Source organism: Perca fluviatilis, chromosome 20 (assembly GCF_010015445.1).
Source record: "Perca fluviatilis chromosome 20, GENO_Pfluv_1.0, whole genome shotgun sequence".
Classification (NCBI taxonomy): Eukaryota; Metazoa; Chordata; class Actinopteri; order Perciformes; family Percidae; genus Perca; species Perca fluviatilis.
In genome coordinates, this window is record NC_053131.1 from 22,092,858 (window position 1) to 22,115,564 (window position 22,707).

Below are 22,707 nucleotides of genomic sequence, written 5' to 3' on the forward strand. Positions count from 1 at the left end.
CGCATCGCTTTCAAACACTATTTCACCACACATTTATGGGCCTAAATTCAAGTAATGATTAAAAAGTGCAAATAATTTACTATTAAGTGGAGTTGCAGACGTTTTGATTAATTTTAAGATCAGTCTACTTCTAAATCCTAACAGTCCTGTCCTCAAACAAAATGAAATTAGAGCTTGGCAGCAGGTGACACACATCTCAATGAAGAGGAGACACTGTGATGTACAATGGATAGGACAGGGTATGATATTGCAGTTCATCACCAACTTTGCAGTGAAAATATGCTGAAGTTCAAAATATTTATTAACTGACAAAGTTGGTCTCTATTGTCTGTTTGTATTGTAGTCTGAAGTTGTACATGTTTCCAAATACCTATGCTAATATACCATCATGGGCGCTAGGTGATTCATGTTGTTGGTGATCTTTTCACTTATATCTTATCTCATTAGAACAGTTTTGATCTGACACAATATTTAGTTTGGGCTTTCATTTGAGCCAGCAGTATACTTTAAAACTGGTTGGTTGAGTTGTGATTGTGGCCCTTTAGACTGTAAGTGACCCACCCTTCTGTGAAATTGTACCACTTAACAGCAGTACATATTGTTGGTATGTCTCTTGGTATGTCTCTTGTCTTGCAGATTAACATGATAATGATTTAGTATACCAAGCCAGTAGGTCGAGAAAACATAACTCTAACCCATGTTTCTCAATCGAAAAATAGAAAAGGCGAAAAAGAAAACCACAACCAATGAGCTGTGATTATTGTATACACACCATTGTGTATTTAATAAATCAAACCTGCCAGTAGAATGAGTTTATGTCGTCATACAAGTGTCCTTGTTCTGCCTCCTTACAGAGCACCAGGCTGCCCTCTTGCAGCTGAAGAGAGAGTGCAAGGAAGATTTGGAGAGGATGCATGTAAGTAATCGTATGACTTTAGCAGACATGTTAACACACTGAAAACATATTACACATTGAAGAAAACTATCCCAGGTATCTCTGTGGGGGCTGACTAGTTAAAGTAAGTAAAGTGAGGAAGTTTAATTAAACAGAAACAAACTAATATTTGTGAAATAAAGTTTAGCAATACATGTGTGACAATAACAGGCCGATATGTTGTAATAGCTAGTCTGACATAGCAGTTTACTCACCTGAACACAAGATGGCACTAAGTAAGCATAAAATGTTCAAGTGCAGCAGCTGGACTCGTTCACAGCTCTGCTTAATATTTACCCACAGCAGTAGAAGCGTTAAGACGTTACCATTTTTTATTTATTTATTTTTTAAGTTGCCCAGTATTGTGTATAAAATGTCTTGAGTGTAAATTGTTGGTCACTTTTAAATTAAGTTTTTTTTTTTTTAAGTTCTAAAGTTCCTTTTGCCCATTTACATTCCCAGAGAAACTGAATGCAAATAAAAAAGAAAAGAAAACTTAAATCAGACTCAAATTTCTATGAAATGTAGTTGTAGTGTGTCTTGTCTCACAGTAGAGAGATATTGTATATGGAATTCAGTTGCAAGCTTCCAGTACAGCACAGAATGACACAAAATATTCTTCAAAAATCAATTTAGACCGGAGTATGAGCATTTAGTGATTACTATTAAAAACATAAAACCTTTTGAATTAAAAAATTATTATATAATTTTTTTTACAATGGCTTGATTATTTCAGTGACATAAAATATAGCAATCAAAATAGATGCAAACATCTTACTTAACATATTAAGTTAAAACTGCACTGTGTCAATTCAAAAATCTAAAAGAGACGAGATGTATAATAATTTTGCTTCCAAATGTCTACGAAATACAGAGTTTGATGATGGACATCTCATTTGTCTCCAATAATATGGCTCATCTCAAATCCATTTTAAAGGTGTCTGTTTCATTCATCAACAGCAGAGGTTAGGAGCAGTGTTTCACAAGTGTTTTTCATATGTCAAATTAATCAAGAGTTAAACTTATTATATACTCTTGGAAAACTAAAAGAGCATAGTTGTGGCCGTGTTACATAATTTGTACCACTTATTAATTGCTTTATGGATCATTTCCTTGAAAACTGACCTCAGAGTTGGTTTCTCAGCCTGTCTGCTTAAAGCCTTTAATTTGACGTTGGCCTTTTTAAAGTATGGATGCTGACACTGAGAAACATGTATCGCAGTCAGCCCACAACAAAGGGTGGGAACGTGTCTAATGCTATTTCTAAACTGACACCAGTTAATAATGAACATGTGTAAGATTTATTGCAAAACCATTTTCCTTTCTGTATAAAATCAATACTTTGCTTTGGTAAGATTGTTTGAAATGTCAAATGAAAACTGGGCCAGATTGTCGCTGTAAATGAGTCAGATATTAATCTCTGATTGGGGAAAACTTTAATGGGAATGAAGTTAAAAAACAAAGCTGAAAAAGAGAGGATTGTCATTTTTCAAATAAGAATCGTGTGTGTGTGTGTGTGTGTGTGTGTGTGTGTGTGTGTGTGTGTGTGTGTGTGTGTGTGTGTGTGTGTGTGTGTGTGTGTGTGTGTGTGTGTGTGTGTGTGTGTGTGTGTGTGTGTGTGTGTGTGTGTGTGTGTGTGTGTGTGTGTGTGTGTGTGTGTGTGTGTGTGACAGAAGTTTCTGACATTCTGCAATTGTTTTGTCTCTGGCATTCGGCTCTTGTTGCTTACAGTCCGACTTTGAGCTTCAAATCTTCCAACTGCGAGGTGAGCACGCTGTCTCAATAGCACATCTGGAAGGAGTCATTGCTAAGATGCAAAGAGACAACGGGTATAATACAAGTCAGGACCGGGGCGAGGTCCGCGATGCTGCTGTGTCCACTGCAGATGACCTGAAACCCAAGACCTACCGCACCGTGAGTATCCAGACGGACAGGGAGACCTTCATCAAGAGCCCTGAGGGTGACAGTGGCGGCCTTGTTCAAAGCCCCAACCAGAATGTGCCGAAAAGACTCAACTTGGACTCTATTGGACTAAATCTAAAAGCTGAAACGGCCCCAGGCAGTTCTGGACCGCCCCCACCTCCGCCTCCGCCTCCCCCCCTCCCACCGGGCCTCTCGGGACCGCCTCCCCCACCCCCACCCCCACCCCCACCTCTCCTTTGCTAGGCAACACTGGAGCACCGCCCCCTCCGCCACCTCCACTCCCTGGAGGTGGTCCGCCGCCCCCACCACCTCCCCCTCCCCCGCCTGGCCTACCTGGAGCTGGTCCACCTCCTCCTCCCCCTCCTCCAGGCTGTGGCCCGCCACCTCCTCCCCCTATGGGCTTCAGTTTTGACCAGAAGGTGGAGAAGGCCCCACGGAAACTTGCCATTGAGCCAGCATGTCCCATGAAGCCTCTATACTGGACCAGGATACAGATACAGGACAATAAGTATGTGGAACATTGCCTAAATTCACTCATATTGCTCTTAAATGGTAAATGGTAAAAACTTGGGTCTTATTTTCAGTGTTTTGGCCATCATTGTACAGTAGTTTGTAATAATAACGTACTCAGCAAGTTAATTGCAGAGATCTGGGAATGCGGCCGCATTGCTATGAGGAAGTCCGAACGGGCAAGAAACACGAGCAGTCGGAAGACCATACTGACCATACTGTTTTTTTTTTTTTTTTAACAACACTCCAGATTAGCCAAATTGATTTAAAAATAAATTAAAGGGTTAGGGGAAGAATTATTGCCCAAACTGTTGTAAACATCCAACACAGTTTATAGACTGACTTCACAGTTATTGTGCACACAATTTTCTTGTGCAATATTGCCGTGTTCTCAGATATCAGAAATGACTTTGGTGAGTGCCATGTTATTAAAACTTATGAAAGTGATGGCCAACACTACAAATATGAGACCCAAATCGTAATAAACTGGAATTATTCTTTAAATTGCAGTGATTATGCAAAATGATCAGTAGCACACAAACATAAAATGTCTTCCCACACTTGCATTTCTTTTCCCTGAACTAATTTAAACCCAATGTAACAGAAAGCACAGGGCTAGCATAGACTCAGTTCAAAATTGTATTTATTAACATAATAACTGATTTGAATAACTTGATTGTTATTAGTGATGTTTGGTAGATTACTGCAGGGCCAATGAAGTTCTAGGCTGCATTGACCCTTTTCTAATGGGGTCTTGGTTCAGCCCTGAACACTCCTGTTCAGAAAGATTTCAAAGATATGGTTGGTGCGCACCATGCTCCTTCGTCTACTGGCCCTATTGAGATACTCTGTAATTGTAAGTGGATTATCCAGCCCATTTACAGTGGCTGTGGTTGTTGCCTCCGAGTGCCAGGCTTCCAGCTTTATGGCCTTGTATTTCCATGGCTGGATTAGTGGGGGGAAACTGAGTTGTGGTTCGCACTTTCTCTCTCTGGTCCAGCGCTGGAGGACTGACTGACTACAGCAGTTTCATGTCAGCTATAAATTTAACTGTTAAGGGGCATTAAATGGGTCAGATGTTTAACTATAGCTGGATCAGCTGTGTGATCTCTGTTTATGGTGTGAGGTTCTGAGTTATGGGGGGGGGGGGGCAGTGTAAGGTTTGAAATGATGCCAGGTGTCTATATGTATGCTGAAATACAAAGTACGTTTAGCCGCATGCGGGACAAGCTATCTTTAATAGGGATTCAAACTCCATTATAGTCATAATCCGGTCAATTAGAAAGTTGTCTTGCATGGAAATATTTCTTGGGGTTCGGATGTAATTTTCTTTTCCGAGCTAGTTCCCTGCACATTTGGGTTCAGAGTCGGAGGCTGTTCATTCAGCTTATTTTCCTCAGTCTTTCAGAAAGGAGCATAAAATCAAAGGCGGATTTTGGGGCAGTATCATTATGTCTTCAACAGAAAACCTCTTGGCTGCCCCAGATGGATACTCTCACCACTGCAATAGGAAGCCAACTGCATGCAGAAACAATTGGACTTACTCGACCCTAATTGAGTCACTGGCAATGCATTTGATTGTTCTGGTATTTAAACCACGATAAGCCTGCGAGCGCTTATGTTAGTGTGCTGTGTCCAGGTTCTCTTTCTCATTGGAAATGGGCCTCGACAGGGGCATAAGAGCACAGATGAGATGTAATTTCATTAAACAATGACCTGAATGTGTGAAAAGATAATAGGAAACCAGCAGTTAGGCTGTTGCAGCATATCATAGATGTTGTTAGTCCAAAATCTTTCTTTAGAATAGATTTTAGAATAGGTTAATTTGTTAGTAAGCTGTTTACTATGTCTCTTGATTATGGTTTTATAAATAGACTTAGGGAAGGAAAGCAAAGCCAGATGTGATGGTAAAAGCAACGGAGTGCTTAAATCCTGAACATCCTCCTAACTTTAGACACCTCTTGTTCTGATTTCTGCCTCTGTTTTGTTTTTTCTATGTTACTCAGCAACATCGGAAACACAACATCGCCTCCCGTATTCTCGTCCATTTGCTGGAAATGGTCCTTTATTACAGAAATGTCTTAAACTTTTGTTATTTTTTATCACCTAGCTCATAAACAGTGCTATTTAAAGTTGAGATTGCTGTAATTCCTGCCAAGTTTTTGTGGGACAGCGAAATGGAAAATGAAAAGCCGTGGGCAGTTTGAATAAACATCAAATAATCTTCCACAAAGAGAACACACAATATGTTGTAGCTCGAGGAAAGAACCTAGATGTTTCTAGCCTGGCTGTGAGCCACTATCATTGTGAGTCTTGAGTCTCGTTTGTGATGCATAGAGTTCAGTAGAAACTAAGATAAATCACAAATTAAAATCTTCACTTAATTTTCCAGCAACAACACACTCTGGGGTTCTCTGGAGGAACCAAACATCGTTGACGCCAATGAGTTTGAGGATCTTTTCTCCAAGGCCACACTGCAGCCAGTGAAGAAGCCCCTGGCGGACACCTATGAGAAGAAAGCCAAAACTAAGAAGGTACATTCAGTTGCTCCACTTACTTCTCCTCATTTTGTCCACTTTTACTCCTTTTCCACCAAGGCAGAGCTGGTGCTGGTTCGGAGCCAGAGCCTAGTTTCAAATCGGTTCTTTGTTTTTCGACCACCAAAGCACCAGCTCCGAACCAGTAAAAGTGGTTCTTAAGTAGCACCAAATCATTGCTAGGCCACAAGTAAGAACCACTTACGTCAGCGGCTGGGGGCGGGGTTACCGTGACCAACAAGATGAACAGAAACTTGTGACCGCCATTTTTGAATTGGCAGATAATCACGATGGATGCGATTTTAAACAACAACAGCTGTGGTCAGAGGAGGAAACATGCTGCTTTCTTGCACTATAAAGGCGAGCCGCGCGAACACGTTGGATCCGCCGAGTTTGGATGCCGATGTAGGTCCGCAAAGCCATGAACATCAATAGCAAAGCAACGTCCGCCATTGTCGGAGGTGAGTTTGTGTTTGGCGCCGCCACGCTAACGTTGCTAGGAAAGCTGAGACGTATACAGTGACGTAAGACCTGGCTCTGTGCTGGCTCTTTAGCCTGTGGAAAAGCAAACCGGTTCTTTGGAGCCTCGTCAGTCGAACCAACTCCGAACCGGCTCTAGCTCTGAACCAGCCCCTGGTTCTTGTTGGTGGAAAAGGGGTATTTGTCTCTCACTGCAGCCACCTGAGGGCGTTGTAAGCATGCTTTCTTATCAAGCTTTGTTTAAAAAAAGACTTTTTGTATGCTGTCATGTTTAATCCTAAATCAAAGAAAGAAATAACAAGAGGTGAACCGGGAAGAAATGGATTGCGACTCTCATCAGGTCCTCCTCCAGACTGCTGCCTGCAGTTGCCAGGTCTTGCACTGGGCCAACACCAGCTATCAGTTTAGGAGTTCACTCCCTTGTTTTCTTCTTTTCTGTGCAAGCCAAGCTATCTGCTAGATTGTAATGTCGGTAGGGCTTTAGAGTTATGTTGTTTTTTTCATCTGTGCACGCTTCATAGTTTAGTTTTTAAGATGAAACAAGTCGAGAAAAGCCAGTGAAAGTGTGCTTTTGTGCCAGATTGATCCACCGTTCCCCCGACCCCACCAAAGACACACTTGTTGATGTCTTGTCAAATGCTGCAACTCTGCACCTCTGCTGCAGCCAGCGCCGCGTCAGCATCCTGGCTGCCTCGTGGTCCTCACTGTGGCGTCCAAGCGGTTAAAAATCGGACACTGCCCCAGACTCTCTCCTCTAAATCTATACACATCCCCTATTCTGATCAATTTAAGGCTCCACTGCAGGTGTGTGTGTGTGTGTGTGTGTGTGTGTGTGTGTGTTTTGTGTGTGTGTGTGTGTGTGTGTGTGTGTGTGTGTGTGTGTGTGTGTGTGTGTGTGTGTGTGTGTCTGTGTGTGTGTGTGTGTGTGTGTGTGTGTGTGTGTGTGTGTGTGTGTGTGTGTGTGTGTGTGTGTGTGTGTTTTCTCCATCTTTAGATCTCTCAGTTCAGTCTGGTCACTCTAAAGCGGCAAGCTGTCCTGATCCAACTCAGACAGACACAAATCTTGCCAACTGTCTCCTGCCTGGTCTTACATCAGCCTGGAAGAGGTTTGACCCCACTATTGGAAACACTCCATGTCCTCTGGCGCCTGGGTAGCTCACCTGGTTGAGCGTGCGCCCCATGTACAGAGGCTCAGTCCTTGCCGCAACGGCCGTGGGTTCGACCCCGACATGCGGCCCTATGCTGCATGTTATTCCCTCTCTCTCTCTTTTCATGTCTTACACTGGCTGTGGTTGATATCTATGTTTAGACATTTTGTCCCCAGCACTGTGATTAGACAGGAGTCTTATATTTAATATAAAGGTCTGTGTTTAGAGCCAGCGAGAGCATTCTGAGTCCAACTCTACGATTAAAGAGGGGAAGTGAATACGTGAAGGCATGGTTGTTTTCAGCCCGCTTACAAGTCCAACTCGCTGGAAAGGTCGTCAAAATGAAAGAAACGTGTTTACTTAATCATGTTTTATCCCTGATAGTTTATACTTGGAGTTAAAGGAAGAGAAACCATTTGAGAGAGAAATCATCTGAATCATCAGCTGATGATGGCTTCCAAGAAGTTCAGCTGTTTAACGATTGGGAAAGAAAGGAAGGGAAGCATAGAATGAAGAGAAACAGATTTTTTTTTTCAGAGGAAGGGATAAGAGCAGGGTTAGAGACTTAGTGCTACTGAGTTTAGGAGGAACGGATCATAAAGGTTGACTGAATTGGGGGGGAGGGAGTGAATAAGGATAAATTGGATGGCTTTTCTTTCTTTTACAATTTGACTAATTGTTTTAGCTCTAGACCATTGCAAGTGTTAGTTGTCACTGGAGGTATTGAAGATTTAATAAAACGAATAAAATTAACTGGAAAAACAAGATCATATGAGTTTTACAGAAAATGTTTTTGGGACAAAGTGATAGATAAGATTTTGATTGGCTACTCCCGCAAAGCATCCATGTGATTAATTGCTTGTACACTTCGCTATAAGTAGTGAGTGTCTTGATAATGTCTTATTCTTCACATTTTAGCGAATAACATTTTTCCTCCTAATATGGCTCTTCAGAGCGTTCGTAGTGTAAGTCTCGCAGGTTTGATAAATACCTTCCCAGGCTAGAGTTCTGGGGAGCCTTGACATGGCTGACCAGTGGTCTCTGTCCCTCTGCGTGACTACCAGTATCAGTGGACACTCATGCAGGCTACCTATCTCTGTAAGCACAGCATTCACTTATATTCACATTGAATTTGTGTATGTATTTGTGTGTTTCAATTACCTTGTTTGTTTTTATGCGTTTGTGTATGCACCTGCATGTGTGCGTTTCTCTGTGCGTGCGTCCGTGTGCTCGAACGCACGTTTGTGTGATGACGGCACGTCCTCCTCGCGAGTCATTATGCACTTGCTCAGAAAGTGTTGCCAGATCATGCTAACACCACAGCCCGGGGCTGTGTGCGGTGAGAGGAGAGGAGATGAGTGGGAGGGAATGGAATGTGTGTACATTATGCATATGAGCCACTTCCCCACTTTCCAACAACTCCACACGCCCAAAGTTGAAACTCGGGGGATGCAGCCGATGCCTACATGAGTAAGTTAATCTTTATCATGTGTGCCATAGAAAAAAAATCAAAGCTCTTGTTTACTCTGGAGTCTGCTGATTAGCATATCAAAGCAAAGGAGATGACATGGAAGAGAGCTATCCCACCCGAGCAGACCAGACCGGACTGGACCAGGGGTATAATTGCAGGCATGTGGCTCTGCTCCACTGGCTAGAGGAGGCAATGAAGAGAGGGCACCTATAGGAGTGTGGGGGGGCTGTGGAGGATGGGCATGTTGGTGCATTCTTGATTGAGGGATTAGAGGGTAAGGAGAGATGGATGAGGATGAAGAAATCAATCAAGCTGAATGTGCTCTTGAGTTTGTATGTGTGCAAATATGCACAGCAGTAAACACAAAAACAGCAATTTCCACCCACATAAATCAAACCTGTATCAAGTTTATACATAGTGGATCTCCTTGAACAAACAGCAGCTTTAACCGGTTTATAGGAATGACTTATGAGCAATCATAGTGCGTTTATTAAATACATATTTAAAGCTCTGGCTATGACGTGGGAGAGTGGGTGTAAGATTAACAGCACTGGGTGAGACTGGGGTTGCTGAGTCTATCGTAGGTGGTTATTGATGGGAAGTCTTGATCCAGTTGTTATTGTAACTTCTGCCTGGGTGATTCCAGACAGATAGTCAGACAGACAGTCACCGCGGAGCAGGCTGGCTGCTCAGCCGCCTGGCTGCTCAGCCGTGGTTGTGTAAACTATCCGCTCGGCTCTGAACCGGCATCACCCTGCCCACCTCGCCTAACATCAGCCACCTGCTACAACTCAAACTGCTGACACTCCCAGTGTCTCCCTCCATCATTTTTTTTAATTTTCTAAGGCGGCTCGCTTTTTCTCTCTCTCTTCTTTCTCCTCTTTCCTTTGACCTGTTTGTGTTATTCAAGTGTCCACAGCAGTTTAAAATGAAAGCCTCAGAGTTCTCTTTTTGTCCACAGGAGGGAGCCGTTAGCTATTGGTGTCTACCTGTCTCAGCATCAGCATCACGCAGCTCGCCCGAGCTATATGCGTGTCTGAAACCAAGCATCCAGGATCAGTTGTCTTTTCTCATTAACGTAACTGTTTAGGCTAATTGGCGAGTTCTGCAGCCACAGTGAGCGGGAAGGGTTCCTGGGTTGCTTTTAGTGTGGCCCGTCCAAAGTGGTTAATTAGAGGTGTTGGGAAAGCCTGGTACTCAGCCGTCTCAAGTCCCCAGAGTGGGAGATCCCCAGTGATCCAGGCACTAGAGCTGGAAGCAGCATGGCACCCACTAACGCCCTGTAATGCAATACCCACTTCTAAGGCTTCTGCTCTCCAGCTCCCACTGGACAGCCCAGTAGCCGACAACGCCGTAATACCTAATGAAGAAGCCTGACACATTAACTTTTAGAGTGGGCCTTTACCTTGCCAAAACACTCTCTGGCTTTACGGCTAATTCAGTCATAAGTAATTGTGACCATGTGTAGGCACAAATAAAAATCCTGTGAATTTATAGTTTGTTATAAAAGCCCTGCTTCTCTTTGCCTTGCTCTTCTAGACTGTCCTTTTATGGTGCCACTTTTGCCTTTGTACTTTCACTGCGACTTGATATTTTTTGATTATATCTCACACATGTTCTTCGGTAAACTAGAGGAGGTGCTTTTTCTGTTTAACTTTGCTCCCTCATTGATGTAACTTGATAAAGTGTGTCCCGGTTATGTGTGCGTACTCCGCATTTCCCAGTTGTTTGCATCACGATGATGGGTTATGACAATGTGTGTTGATTAGTCTGGTTGTTTGGGTCAATCCAGATGATTCCCACCAGGCTGCTGAGACTGAGACTTATTGGGGCTTCAGGCGCTTGGTCTTGCTCATCATCTATTATCTGCTTCCACAGCCGGGGGAAGTGACTAAGTGATTTTCACCCAGCCTCTTTTATTCGCCATCTGTTCCTTAGTTTGTTTTATGTGCTGTGTTTGACTAACAGCATTGGTGATAAATGTAGGTGTGAAGAAATCTGAGGCAGAATTTGGAGTAAATATTTAGATTTTAAAGTAATTAACAGTAATAATAGTTGACATTTGAAACCAACATCATACAATATGGTATTATTGTACATACATGATGTTGTTCTCTTGTTAACCTGAAAAAAATCTAGAATTAATTTAAGAAATCTGCTTAAGTCTAATGCATTTTGTGGGTTTTACACTAAATCCCACTCATACTCTTGCAGTTTAATAATCTGAATTCCGTTGTTTTCTGTTTTTCCAGATTATCAAGCTGCTGGATGGGAAACGTTCACAAGCAGTCGGCATCCTCATATCGAGCCTGCATCTGGAGATGAAGGACATTAAGCAAGGTGAAAGATATTTTCTAATGTCGGTCTGTTCAACATGTCAAAATGATTGTGCACACTATAATATTATTTTAGTCCCTTTCAAGGAAGGAGCTCTTATTTAGATTCAACAGCAATACATTGAATTTACAGTTTGGTTCAACAATGAATTGAGGACTACTCCTGATGAAATGCAGATGGAGTTATTTTTAGAGATGATATAGCAAGCTCTGCAGCAGAGAATAATTTCCAACCTCTGACAACTACTAATTTGTAACAAGAGACACTTTTTTTTTACTAATTTATGTTTCAAGTGGAACATTGATGATTTTTCCAGTTACTGTGGTGGGAAAGAAAATGACTAGATTTGTCAAAATGTGAGACGGCAACACTCACTAAAACACTAAAAGGCAGTTTGAAATCCCACTGGTTAAAACCAAATTGAGTTCTCCTTCATTTTAAGAGCTGCGTGGATTGATTGCATGCTTGGTTATTTTGTGGTATATGCAGGCGTGTGTGTATGTGTTAAAGTGGCTTTATGTATGTGTAAACACATAAAATGTGTGTTGGGGACAGCGTAGATGGTCCAGGAATTGGTCCTGTCCTAGGACTCTGGCTGAGAGTGCCTGCCGCCTGCTAGTCTGAGCATGCAGCCAGCAGATCTGTTTATTGTAGCCAGTGACGGTTTCCACAAGCCTAATGGGACTGACACCCCACTAATGATCTAAGCATGTACAAAACCACCTTCCACAGTTAGCAGACACTGCACTACCACATAAAACCACCTCAAACACAAGCCAAACAGCACATAGCACCAGGACGCCGATTTTGTTTAGATATTTTTTTTTTTCCCCTTTCCCTTCAATCCTTTTTCTCTCTCTTCCAGTGTCAGTTTGTAGAGGTGGTTTGGTAAAACACCCAGCATGAGGCTGCTTCCTTGAGCCTTAATGGGGGTTGTATGTGAAATGGACAATTTGAATCTGACAATGAGGGACAGCACCTTAATAAGGACTTTTAAAAGCTCCAGTCCCTGGTCTCGCCTGCTTGCCTCCCCTTTGTTGCCAAATTAAAAGGACATGGGACATGTAATGTAATTAGAGCTACTAGGGAGGGAGGGGAGTAGAGAAGGTAGCACTCGGATTTAGGGAGAGAGGGGGTCAACTGCACCCGCCGGAGTGACTCAAGGGCCACCATGGTTCAATGGCAAAGGGAGGCTCCCCCCCCCCCCACACACACACCACCTCACCACACGCACACATACACATGTTCACACACCACACATGCCCTTCCACACCAAAGCCGATGAGTGAAAAGTGGAAGGAGAGGGTGTGAGGCGGTTGGCAGGCAAGCTTTGATCTGTCGGTGTGGAGAGATATCCGGCTCCCCTCGGATCAGAGTGCTCCTGTGTGCACACTGGAGCAGGCCCCCCTTTGGTGTGTGATTGACGGCTGCATGGCTGAGGGACTGAATAATCCACTCTAATAAGATGTAGGAAATGGACCTCCAGCGTTCTCTCTGATCCAGACATTGGGACCACATTGACAGGTTTTCTGCAACAGGAACAGCTGGGAACCAGAATGCAAAGTATTACCTTGTTAGCTGGAAGCAGTGTGCGATTGAAAAGACTAGTGTTAAAATTGTGTTGTTAAAATAGTTTCATTTACCTGTGCAATGCACATGGTACTGATGTACACAGTACATGCACATGTACACTGCTATAAACATGATTTTCTACCTGAAACTCAAATGTGTTAATGTTTAAAGTACCATACATGGTAAAACATAATTCCGGCAGTATTAAACTAACAAATTTATGTTTTTAATACTAGTTTAAGTTAACAAGACATAACATAATTATTAAAGCAATGCTATACTAAAAACATAAAATAGAACACATTTTTCCTATTAGAAATTACATTTTTCAGCAATAAAATACATCCTTTCTCAGTTCAACTAGAGCTGTAACAATTCCAAATTAGTTGTCCCAGAAATAATTGCGATTAACAATATAATTGTCTCTTTTCAGTCAAATTTAAAAATATGTATTTGTTACTTTTTCAAACAAATTAAAGTTTTGAATGAATTTCAGATACATATTTTGTTTTTTTCTTGTCATTATTGATGCTATGAACGTGTATAGGGTCAAGTGCACGCAACTAACAATATAAATATATAGTCCAATAATCACTTATATAATTACAATTTGGCATATCTAAACTAAATCAACAATTACCAGTCATACGCCTTAAGACCTTAGCTAATGTTAGCAATTAATTGTGGTTAAACAAAGAAACGGCGATTATATAATAATTGTTACAGGCCTAAGTTCAACACACTATTGGGTTTTATGCTCTATAGTCTTACCTTGGTCTGGCATGACCAGTAGTTTACTTTTTCAATTTGAAGTGCAAAGATAACACTTACAATGAGGAACCTGAAAACATAGGGATGACCCCGAAATAATCAGAAAGAATGAGGTTTGATACTAAGCCTTTCTAACACTGAATACATTTTTTTTTTTTTTTTTTTTTTTAGGCATTTATTTTTGATAGGACAGCTTAGACATGAAAGGGGAGAGAGAGAGGGAATGACATGCAGCAAAGGGCCGCAGGTCGGAATTGAACCTGCGCCCCAAAAAACATTTTATTTTGTAGTTGTCACGGCATCAGTTCTTGGTCTTGGTAACAGTGATGCTTTGTTACATTGAGTGACTGATTTAAGAGCTGTAGGTGGTGTGTAGCCTTTCTCAGCTGACACCATCCAGACAACTGTCAGCTGATCCGACAGCACTGGAGCCACCCCTCCCATCGTATCCTCTTCTCCCTTACCGATCCATAAACCTGTGACACCTCTAAGACACAGAACAGTGACTTTCTCTTCTTTTGCCATCCTCCATGTTCTGCCTTCCCTGCACACTTTCATTTTTTTATGTTTGAGTCAAGCTAGACAAACATGCATCCTCCAAGCCAAGCAGATAAAAACAAACGTCCTTCTTTTTCATATTATTTCTCAGTCCTATCATGTCATGATCTCTGCCAGCCTTTATTTACCCTTTTCTCGCTCTCCTCTACCTCCTCCTTTTACCTCCTCCTGCATCCTCTTGTTTCTTGCTTGGCTCACCTTTACCTGCCTCACTCTAAAAATCATTGCAGTCAGCTGTGGTGGTTCTAGCTGTCAGCCCAATGGTTAAGCAGGCTCTCTGTTTTGAGCCAGTGTTGGACCCAGCATCCATGGTCTTAGACCCAGTCTGCAGCACACATTTCTGCCACACTCCCAGTTTCACCACCTCCAGCTAATATTCTAAATTACCGTAGGTGTATAATTCAACTACATGGTAATTAATGACATGTTGTGGTTGTTGGTGCAGGTGAGGTGCAGTGTAGACCCAATTGGCACGCTGGTTTTAGTCTCTCTTTTTTTTTTTTTTTTTTTATTCTCCTATGTCTTACATAATAGTTATAGCCACAAATATAATGTTTTATTGACCAAAATTACGAGGCTATTATGAGTTTATGTCCCGAATCGGAAAAACAAGTTTGTTCTTCAAGCACTGGCAGAACTTAAAAGGCAGCGTGCTTTGGCCAGGATCTTATCCATTTATTAGACTGACTGCTTATAATGAATATCTTTACTGTTCCAGCTGTTCTTACTGTGGACAACTCTGTGGTGGATTTGGAGACCATTGAGGCTTTATATGAAAATGTAAGTATGAAGGAGCAGTCTGTCTAAGGTAATAAAACAAAGGAGAAACATAAGGCTGTAAAGTCATCTGACAGCGTTAAAGAAAGCTCTATATTATATTTATTGCTACAAATTGTTTTGTGCGTCCCATTTTGAGTGCAAATACATTTTAGTATTGTGCAGCATCTTGCAACAGTTGCATTCCCTATTCAGATTTCTTCTGGGTGTCATTCTTTTTCTGAACGCATTTAGCTGTGTTTATATACATCTTGACTTTGTGTTATGTGTCTCTATAGAGGGCCACCAGTGATGAGATGGTCAAGATAACGAGGCATTATGAAAATTCTAAAGAAGATGAAGTCAAACTGCTGGATAAACCTGAACAGTAAGATCACTTCTACCAAGAACTTCTAGAATACTCCACAAAGAAATGATACATTCATAATTATTGTTACACTTGAATTTATACACTGAAATTAAGGTGAGTTTGGGCTTTGAGTTTAGTGCTATCAGTATTTATTTGCCTAATATTTTACCCAGTAATTTAGCTAAATTAAATTAATTTACATTAGGACACAGGACACATCATTTTTAATCAATTAATAAAAAATGACATGAAATAATTCCATTATTTATTTGTTTATTTGAATTTATAGGCAATTTTGGCCAACATTTACACACTGGGGCAAGTCTTTATCTTTTGATGTAGTCTTCTACAACTTGGTGTGTGTGCAAACATATGTATTAATGGATATTGCTTCAGTAGTTCCTGTCAGGGTTAAGTAGTCCGGGCCAGTTAACGATGCCTGGACCCAGCGGTGCCGCTCAGCCTGGCCTCCCTATTTCCATGTTTGACCAGAGCTGTCACTACGGCTGCCCGAGTCATCCCTACTCAGCGTCTGCCTCCATCAGCAGGGTCTAATCACACAGGATGTTACCGCTCCGTTCCCCTCTGACACGGCACTGTTTACATAAGTCATCCCGCATCAAGTCGGAGCTACCTTTGATCAATCTCTGTTCGCCGCTCGTTGCTCTCCCTGCACCCGACCCCGCGGACCTTTCAAACCCAGCCGAGCAGCACCGCTTATGACTATCAACTGCCTGTGAACAGCAACATTGACTCAGCCGGCCTGCATGGGGAAGCGCAGCCTGCCAAGGACCCAAAATAGTTCTTCCTGTTGGACATTTTGTTTAATTCTGTCATAACACATCACACCCCATTCTCTTCCTCCTCCACCACCTCCTCCTCCTCCCCTTTTGTTATCCAGGTTTCTCTATGAGCTCTCTCAGATTCCCGACTTCACGGGCCGAGCCTACTGCATCATCTTCCAGTCGGTATTTCTTGATACCATCTCCTCCATCCGTCGCAAGGTGGAGATCATCTCAAATGTCAGCAAAGTAAGAACATCATATCAAAAAACAGTGCCTTTAGAAAAGTGTCCCTAAGCTACGTAAAGGTTTACTAACCCAAAGAGTGTGTGTGTCTGTGTGTGTGTCTGTGTGTGTGTCTGTGTGTCAGGAGTTGTTGGAGTGTAATAGCTTGCGGGATGTATTAGGTCTTGTTCTGGCCTTTGGGAACTATATGAACGGAGGGAACAGGACAAGAGGTCAAGCTGATGGCTTCGGACTGGAGATCCTCCCCAAACTAAAGGACGTCAAGAGCAGGGTAGCACATCACTTCTAATTTTACACTGAAAATCTGCCATCATTTCCTGGTATGTTAGCTACGTAGGCCCATGCAATCAAATCACAGATCAATACGTATAATATATAATTGTTTCTTCCTCAGGACAATCGTATGAACCTGGTGGATTATGTTGTTTTGTACTACCTGCGTAATTTTGACAAAGTAAGGCACTGTCAATTCAATTCACAAAATGTATACTCTTAAAACATCGGTCACTCAAACACTATAAACTAATATACTTTTATGTTTGATCCACTGTTCAAGCATGCCGGCACAGAAAAGAGTGTGTTCCCTATGCCGGAGCCCCAGGATTTCTTCCAGGCTGGTCAGGTTAAGTTTGAAGACCTCACCAAGGACATCAGAAAGCTGAATAGAGATCTGACTGGTAGGACATGCCCTGTTGTTTAAGTGCATTTATTTTCACTGTGGGTGTTAAGGCTTAAACCCTGACACCACATTGCATTTTATTGCTTCGGTCACATTTGTTTCAGTGTAAATCAGTCAGTGTGATTGTATACAGTACCATCTTTCACCAGAGCAGTTTGAATGTAAACGTGCATCCCATGTACTGTTCCTGCCTTGTGCAGAGAGGTTGGTGGGTGTATTCCGGATTTTGGATGGCCTGAGGCAACTTTTCCAGACATTGTATCTTTTAACAGCCGTGTCATCATGACACCACAAACTCTCCTGTTTCAGGACCAGTGACAGAGCACCTAGCCAAAGAATCATCTACATTTCTTTGTTCTAGAGCACTCAAAAGAAGGACATTGACGATTGGCGGATAAATAACTGAACATGATTTTGGTGTTCTGTGCTCAAAGTGTCGTGGGGCGCCAAGCCACTCAGTAACCCAGCCAGTCAGTCTTGGCCAGGGCCATGCGGAGGTTAAAGGCGATGCCCCCCAGTGCCCCTGGTGTCTGTGGTTATTTAAATCAACCAATAATATGGCATATGAAAGCAATTAGATATGCTCCGCAGCTCTCCCCTACGTTTTTTAGATCGCTGTTAAAGCCCTCTCCTCTCTGACCCAGGGGAAAAATACAAAGAGTCTACTAAAGTACCCAGACCCACCTCAAGCTGTCACTCATTTATTAGGAAAAATGGAAGACCTGAAGACAATAAATGCAACATAATGGCCCTTGTATTTGATCTCTGCTGCAGCACAGTCTGGCACAGTAGTCCTCGGGGGTATTAGCATCACAGGGCAAGCGTTGGATTCTGGATGTTTGGTGAGCTCCACCTCTGACTCCCACCATTTTTATCCTCTCTAGCCGCCAGGAATAAATATTTATGCCCGGCTATTATAAACCAGCCTAAAGAAAGCAAGTGGTCTTAATTATAATGCTAACACAGATCACTTCCATCCACATTTTGAATTGTGTTTGAGAGACAGTAAGAGGCTAACACTGAATCACACTTTGGTTTACTCGCTCTGTTTGACTGAGCAGCAAGGCTGCCTGCCCCTCTCCTGATCCCAAGGTGGCGACTGCAGTGGTCGGTGGTGCCTTGCCCTCCAGGCTTGGGTCAAAGGTCAGGAGCCTTTGTGCTAGCAGTCTCTCCTAGCTTAGCCTCCTCCACAGACATTTTGCTCTTTGCTGCATGTGTGTGTGCAGTTTGCAGTCATCAGTGATGCTCAAGAGTGGGTCTCCGTCCGCTTGGCTGCCCTCTCCTTCACTGGCTTGTGCAGAAACATGATCCTCTTTCGATGGGGCTTCCTGTTTGGGGAGAGGGGGTGACCTCTCTCTATGCTCCTCTTAGGGGGAGTAGGATGAGTGGTAGGCCAATAAGTAACCAAACCTACTGTAGGACTCTCAGCTCCCATAAAGACAAATATCTTCTATTCTATATTATATTTCTATATCCAATTATGTATAGTAGTGCAATTAGCTTTGGAACCCAGCACCCAAACCAAACGTTACGTTTATCTTTTAAAATTCCGTACAACTTCAGCTCTATCACGAGGAGTTGCTAATCAAACTTTAAGTTGGATTTTCAGACCAGTAAGTACCTACATAAAGATCACTTTAACTGCAGTGTAATTGGACTGGACAGAGAGGCAGGGACGCTACCGAAATGAAATGGGATCAAATAAAAAGAAACAGTCAGAGCTCATTTGCTGCTCAGGGGAGTTTAGTGTTTCACAGAAGGCCTGGCCTAGGTTAGGCATTCATCGCTGTAGCAAATCAGACAGTGTCCTGATTCTAAATGGCCTTTAATGTCAGGTTCAGGCAGGGCCTTTAGCCTGAGGTCTGTTTTACGATGGAGGCTCTGCTCGGAACGGCATGTATGAAGTCGGCGGGCTGAGGTACAGTCACTGCTCCTCTGACCAAAAAAGACAAAACTAATGCTAAATGTTGGGATATTTGTCAATGATTGGTTGCAAACTATGTGTACTTTTTTTTTTTTTTTTTTTTTTTTTTAATATATGAATCAATGTAGATCAAAACTATATTTATTCAACAGTACAACAAAATATAAAGGTCTTTTTACCAAACAAGACTCTTCACATCGCTAGTATGACGATTATAGATAAACATTGCACTGACTAATCATAGCATTATCCAATCTCTCATGAGGGATTTTGATGGTCCTTAACAAGAGTTAATGCTTCATCTTATATTCTAAGCCCTGTCTCATGTTTCTACCTGTCAGCACAGTATTCTGCAGCAAAACGTTAGGAGAGGGGTTATAGTTTGATGGATACGGGTTGATCTATGAGGAGTGGAGAGAGTGTCTTACCTTTCCCTGCTGAGGCAGTCTCCTGGCTGGCCTCACAGAGGGGGGGGAATAGCAGGCTTCATCCCATAGAAAGGAGCGCTGACAGTCTGCTGGGATTGGAGATAATTGAGGATCAGTGAGAGAATTTCCCTCCAGGTATAAATAACAAGTATGCCAGGGCTGCAGCACTGTACTGGTTTAACCTCTGATAAAAGCATTTTGCAAAGTACCTTTTTTATTATTATTATTATTATTATTTAATTTTTTTTTACAGCAGGGCTAACTGATTCTACATGCAGGTATTTGTAAAACAGAAAATAACAATATTTCATTTGAATTATTGTATTCGTTGGAACTGTAGTTCAGCTAGCTTCAACTGATAAACAACAATGTGCGGTAGGAAAAAAAAAAGGAATCACTTGTGTATTCTTATGTGTTTCTCTGTCTACTAGTTTGCGCCCTCAGTGTTTACTTTTAATAATGATCCAGAGCTACAGTGACGGTAAGGTGGCGTGGTGTTTCTGAGACAGAAACATTCATCAAACAGCTAGTTCCCTCATCTTGTGGTGCTCCGCAGGCTCCCCATCCACTGTTAAAGCATTTTCTCTAATCCACACACACAGTTGTCCATTGTTTTGGTGTGCTGTGATTTCCTGGTAGCTGCAGTGGGGGTTCTTTCTCACTGCGGTAAAATCATAAGTACATATTGACATCAAAGTCACTCATTTTTGCAAACCACACGGGGTAAATCCTGGAACAGAAGTCTGGCTTTCTTGTTTGTTTGTCTTCCCGTTTACTCCACCACCACTGCCACCCCCATTTACCCACCGCCTTTGACATGTTACCTCATATTACACAATAGCGGGTCGACACTAACCCATTCGGATATGATGGATTGGGCGATGATTCCTCAGGAGATATAGATGCGTCTTTGTAAGTGTTGCTTGAGTGCCTTAGGATACCAGCTCTGACTCAGCCTGTATTCCCACAGTGTGGCATCCTGTACCTGTGGTACATGTGTTTGCACATCAGAGCTCAAATCTGTTTTTGCTGGTTTAACACAGTCCGTAAAAAACACTTGTTCACGCTGGTTTTACAAATTACTTCTAGCCATACGAAAATTCCCAGTCCTCTGTTCCGTGATGTCTTGATGGAAAATACATTGGCACACACACACAGTTCCAAAGATGCTGAGTCTACTCTCTGTGATCTCATCTGTTTCCCACTTGTAGTAACAGTGGAAGGGTTTTAAAGATCGGTGCTGTGGCTCCCATCATGATCCTGTCTGTCTGTCTGCGGTGGGAAACTAGTCCTCTGTGACTACATGACTGGACAGAGAGCCTGATGGGACAAACTGTGCCAGGAGCAGCCGAAGAGCGACACTGTAGTATAGTCGTTGTAAACTGGAATATCAGCTTTTTGTTTCCTGACTTTTCACAAAAAGAGAAGGGAAGCTGTTGTAACAGTTAATAATGGAGTGATACATTATGGCTTATTAGATACTTACTATTAGATACTGATTTTTGTCAACATAGATATCAATTTTGAATTAGACATTACAATAACTAAGACTTATGCTTATTACACATTGTTTATATGAACATTTGTATTGTACATATATGTAATTATTCTCTGACTAGTTTGATTGGGCATTGGTTTCTATGTATCAGAATGGTCAGATTCTTTTATAATGTACATTTTATAATTTGAATTCTAGATATGCATAATTCAGCTTTGATTAGCCAAAATATAAATGCTGTTAATAATGAGAATTAAGACAAAACTATCACTGACTATTTTCTTTTTTTTTTTGCTAGTAAGTAATTATACCAAGTCAGCATGTCAATACTTATATTGTGACTAATCATGTTACTATTTACTATAGAGATCCATCTATATATGCATTTAAATTAGGAGTCTAAACAATAATATATATATATATATATATCTCATATACAATAATAGTCATAATGTTAATTCAATATATCTATTATTCTTTTTCTTTAATTTCTCCTTTTAATTCTAATTAGTTTTTTCTATAAAGACCCTTTCACTTTACTATCAAAGTGAGAAAGTAGTTTTAGGTTTGCAACTGCTTCAGTTACCACTTAAGATATCTAAAATTACAGCTTTAAGCTTTGTAGATGGCTCATGGGTTTAGGCTTATTTTGTTATGAAGCCTTTGCTAGGAATTAAATGCCATTTAGTCACAATTACACTCTTGGTCCAGATTTTAAGAAATATACAAAATAAAAAACGCACAAAAAAAAAAAGTAATGACTAAGTCCACATGAATAAAGGACACCATTTTTGTCATCAGTTTATATTCTCCATATTTATGCAGCCCATCAAAGCAGAAATGATGTACAACTTAAATACAAACATGGTTTAAAATACTTTCTAAATACTACTTTAAAATACATATTTTTTAAAAACATGACCAACAAGACAAGACATAAAAACATATTTGAGCTTTTCCACAACGTTCTCTTTTGCTTAATCTGAACCTTCTCTTGTTTTGTCCCATCAAATTTTGTGGGACTGTGCAAAAGAGCAGCACCTTAACATTCACTGCTCCATTAACACACACTTCGGCTTTATTTGTGATCAATAAAGAATTTGTAATATTTCAGACAAAAGCCATTATGTTTTAAGGTCTTCTGTCTAAACTGGTGTGTGGCATCGGTCTTTAACTCGAAGGAGAATCTTCCTTTTGAATGCACTCCTCTAAAATATGTATTATCACTCCAAGACAGTGTCTCAAACTGGAGCTTTTAGTTTATTCTTTACAGCTGCTGTGTTTTTGTGGGCTTCCTTCTTGCAGCATTTGCTGTCTGGACCACATTTGGATAGAGAAAAAAATTTTTTTTTTTTTTTTGGGTGAATATTTTGGTTGTCATGTTTTTATGGTTGCCGATTTCTGTTTTTTGTGTATATATATTTTTTTTTTAATCACTGCCAGCTCTTACTATCCATGATTTTTAAGAAGTGTCCTGGAATCCAGACTGTGAGGCTGTACGTAGTTACTCCTCTATTTTAGTGTTTGCTGTCTGATTTATTAAGACAGCCAATGAATTAAAGATGTAATAGACTTGAGTTAACAGAGATGCAGGTGCAGCGGCTCCACATGCAAACACACGACAGCCAAACTCGGATCTAAAAGCGGCGACGCAGTGAAGTGAGACAGCGGCCAGACCTGTTAATGCTCTTGTTGTGTTGCGGAACTATTACGCTATGCAGTCATAAGCAAGTTAAGGTATTTATTGCAGCCATTAATGACTTACAGGTTGGATGAATGTGCC

General features: G+C 41.5%; 1 protein-coding gene across 1 annotated transcript in view; it reads left to right on the forward strand.

Annotated features, from left to right (window-relative positions):
* The window catches only part of LOC120549091 (formin-like), a 39,930-nt gene that overhangs the window by 3,712 nt on the left and 13,511 nt on the right, over positions 1–22,707 (forward strand). The window contains 11 exon segments of the mRNA XM_039785718.1: positions 855–916; positions 2,666–3,088; positions 3,091–3,365; positions 5,760–5,901; positions 11,256–11,343; positions 14,960–15,021; positions 15,297–15,385; positions 16,269–16,398; positions 16,520–16,666; positions 16,790–16,849; positions 16,952–17,072. Of these exon segments, the coding sequence (XP_039641652.1) occupies positions 855–916; positions 2,666–3,088; positions 3,091–3,365; positions 5,760–5,901; positions 11,256–11,343; positions 14,960–15,021; positions 15,297–15,385; positions 16,269–16,398; positions 16,520–16,666; positions 16,790–16,849; positions 16,952–17,072 (1,599 nt within the window).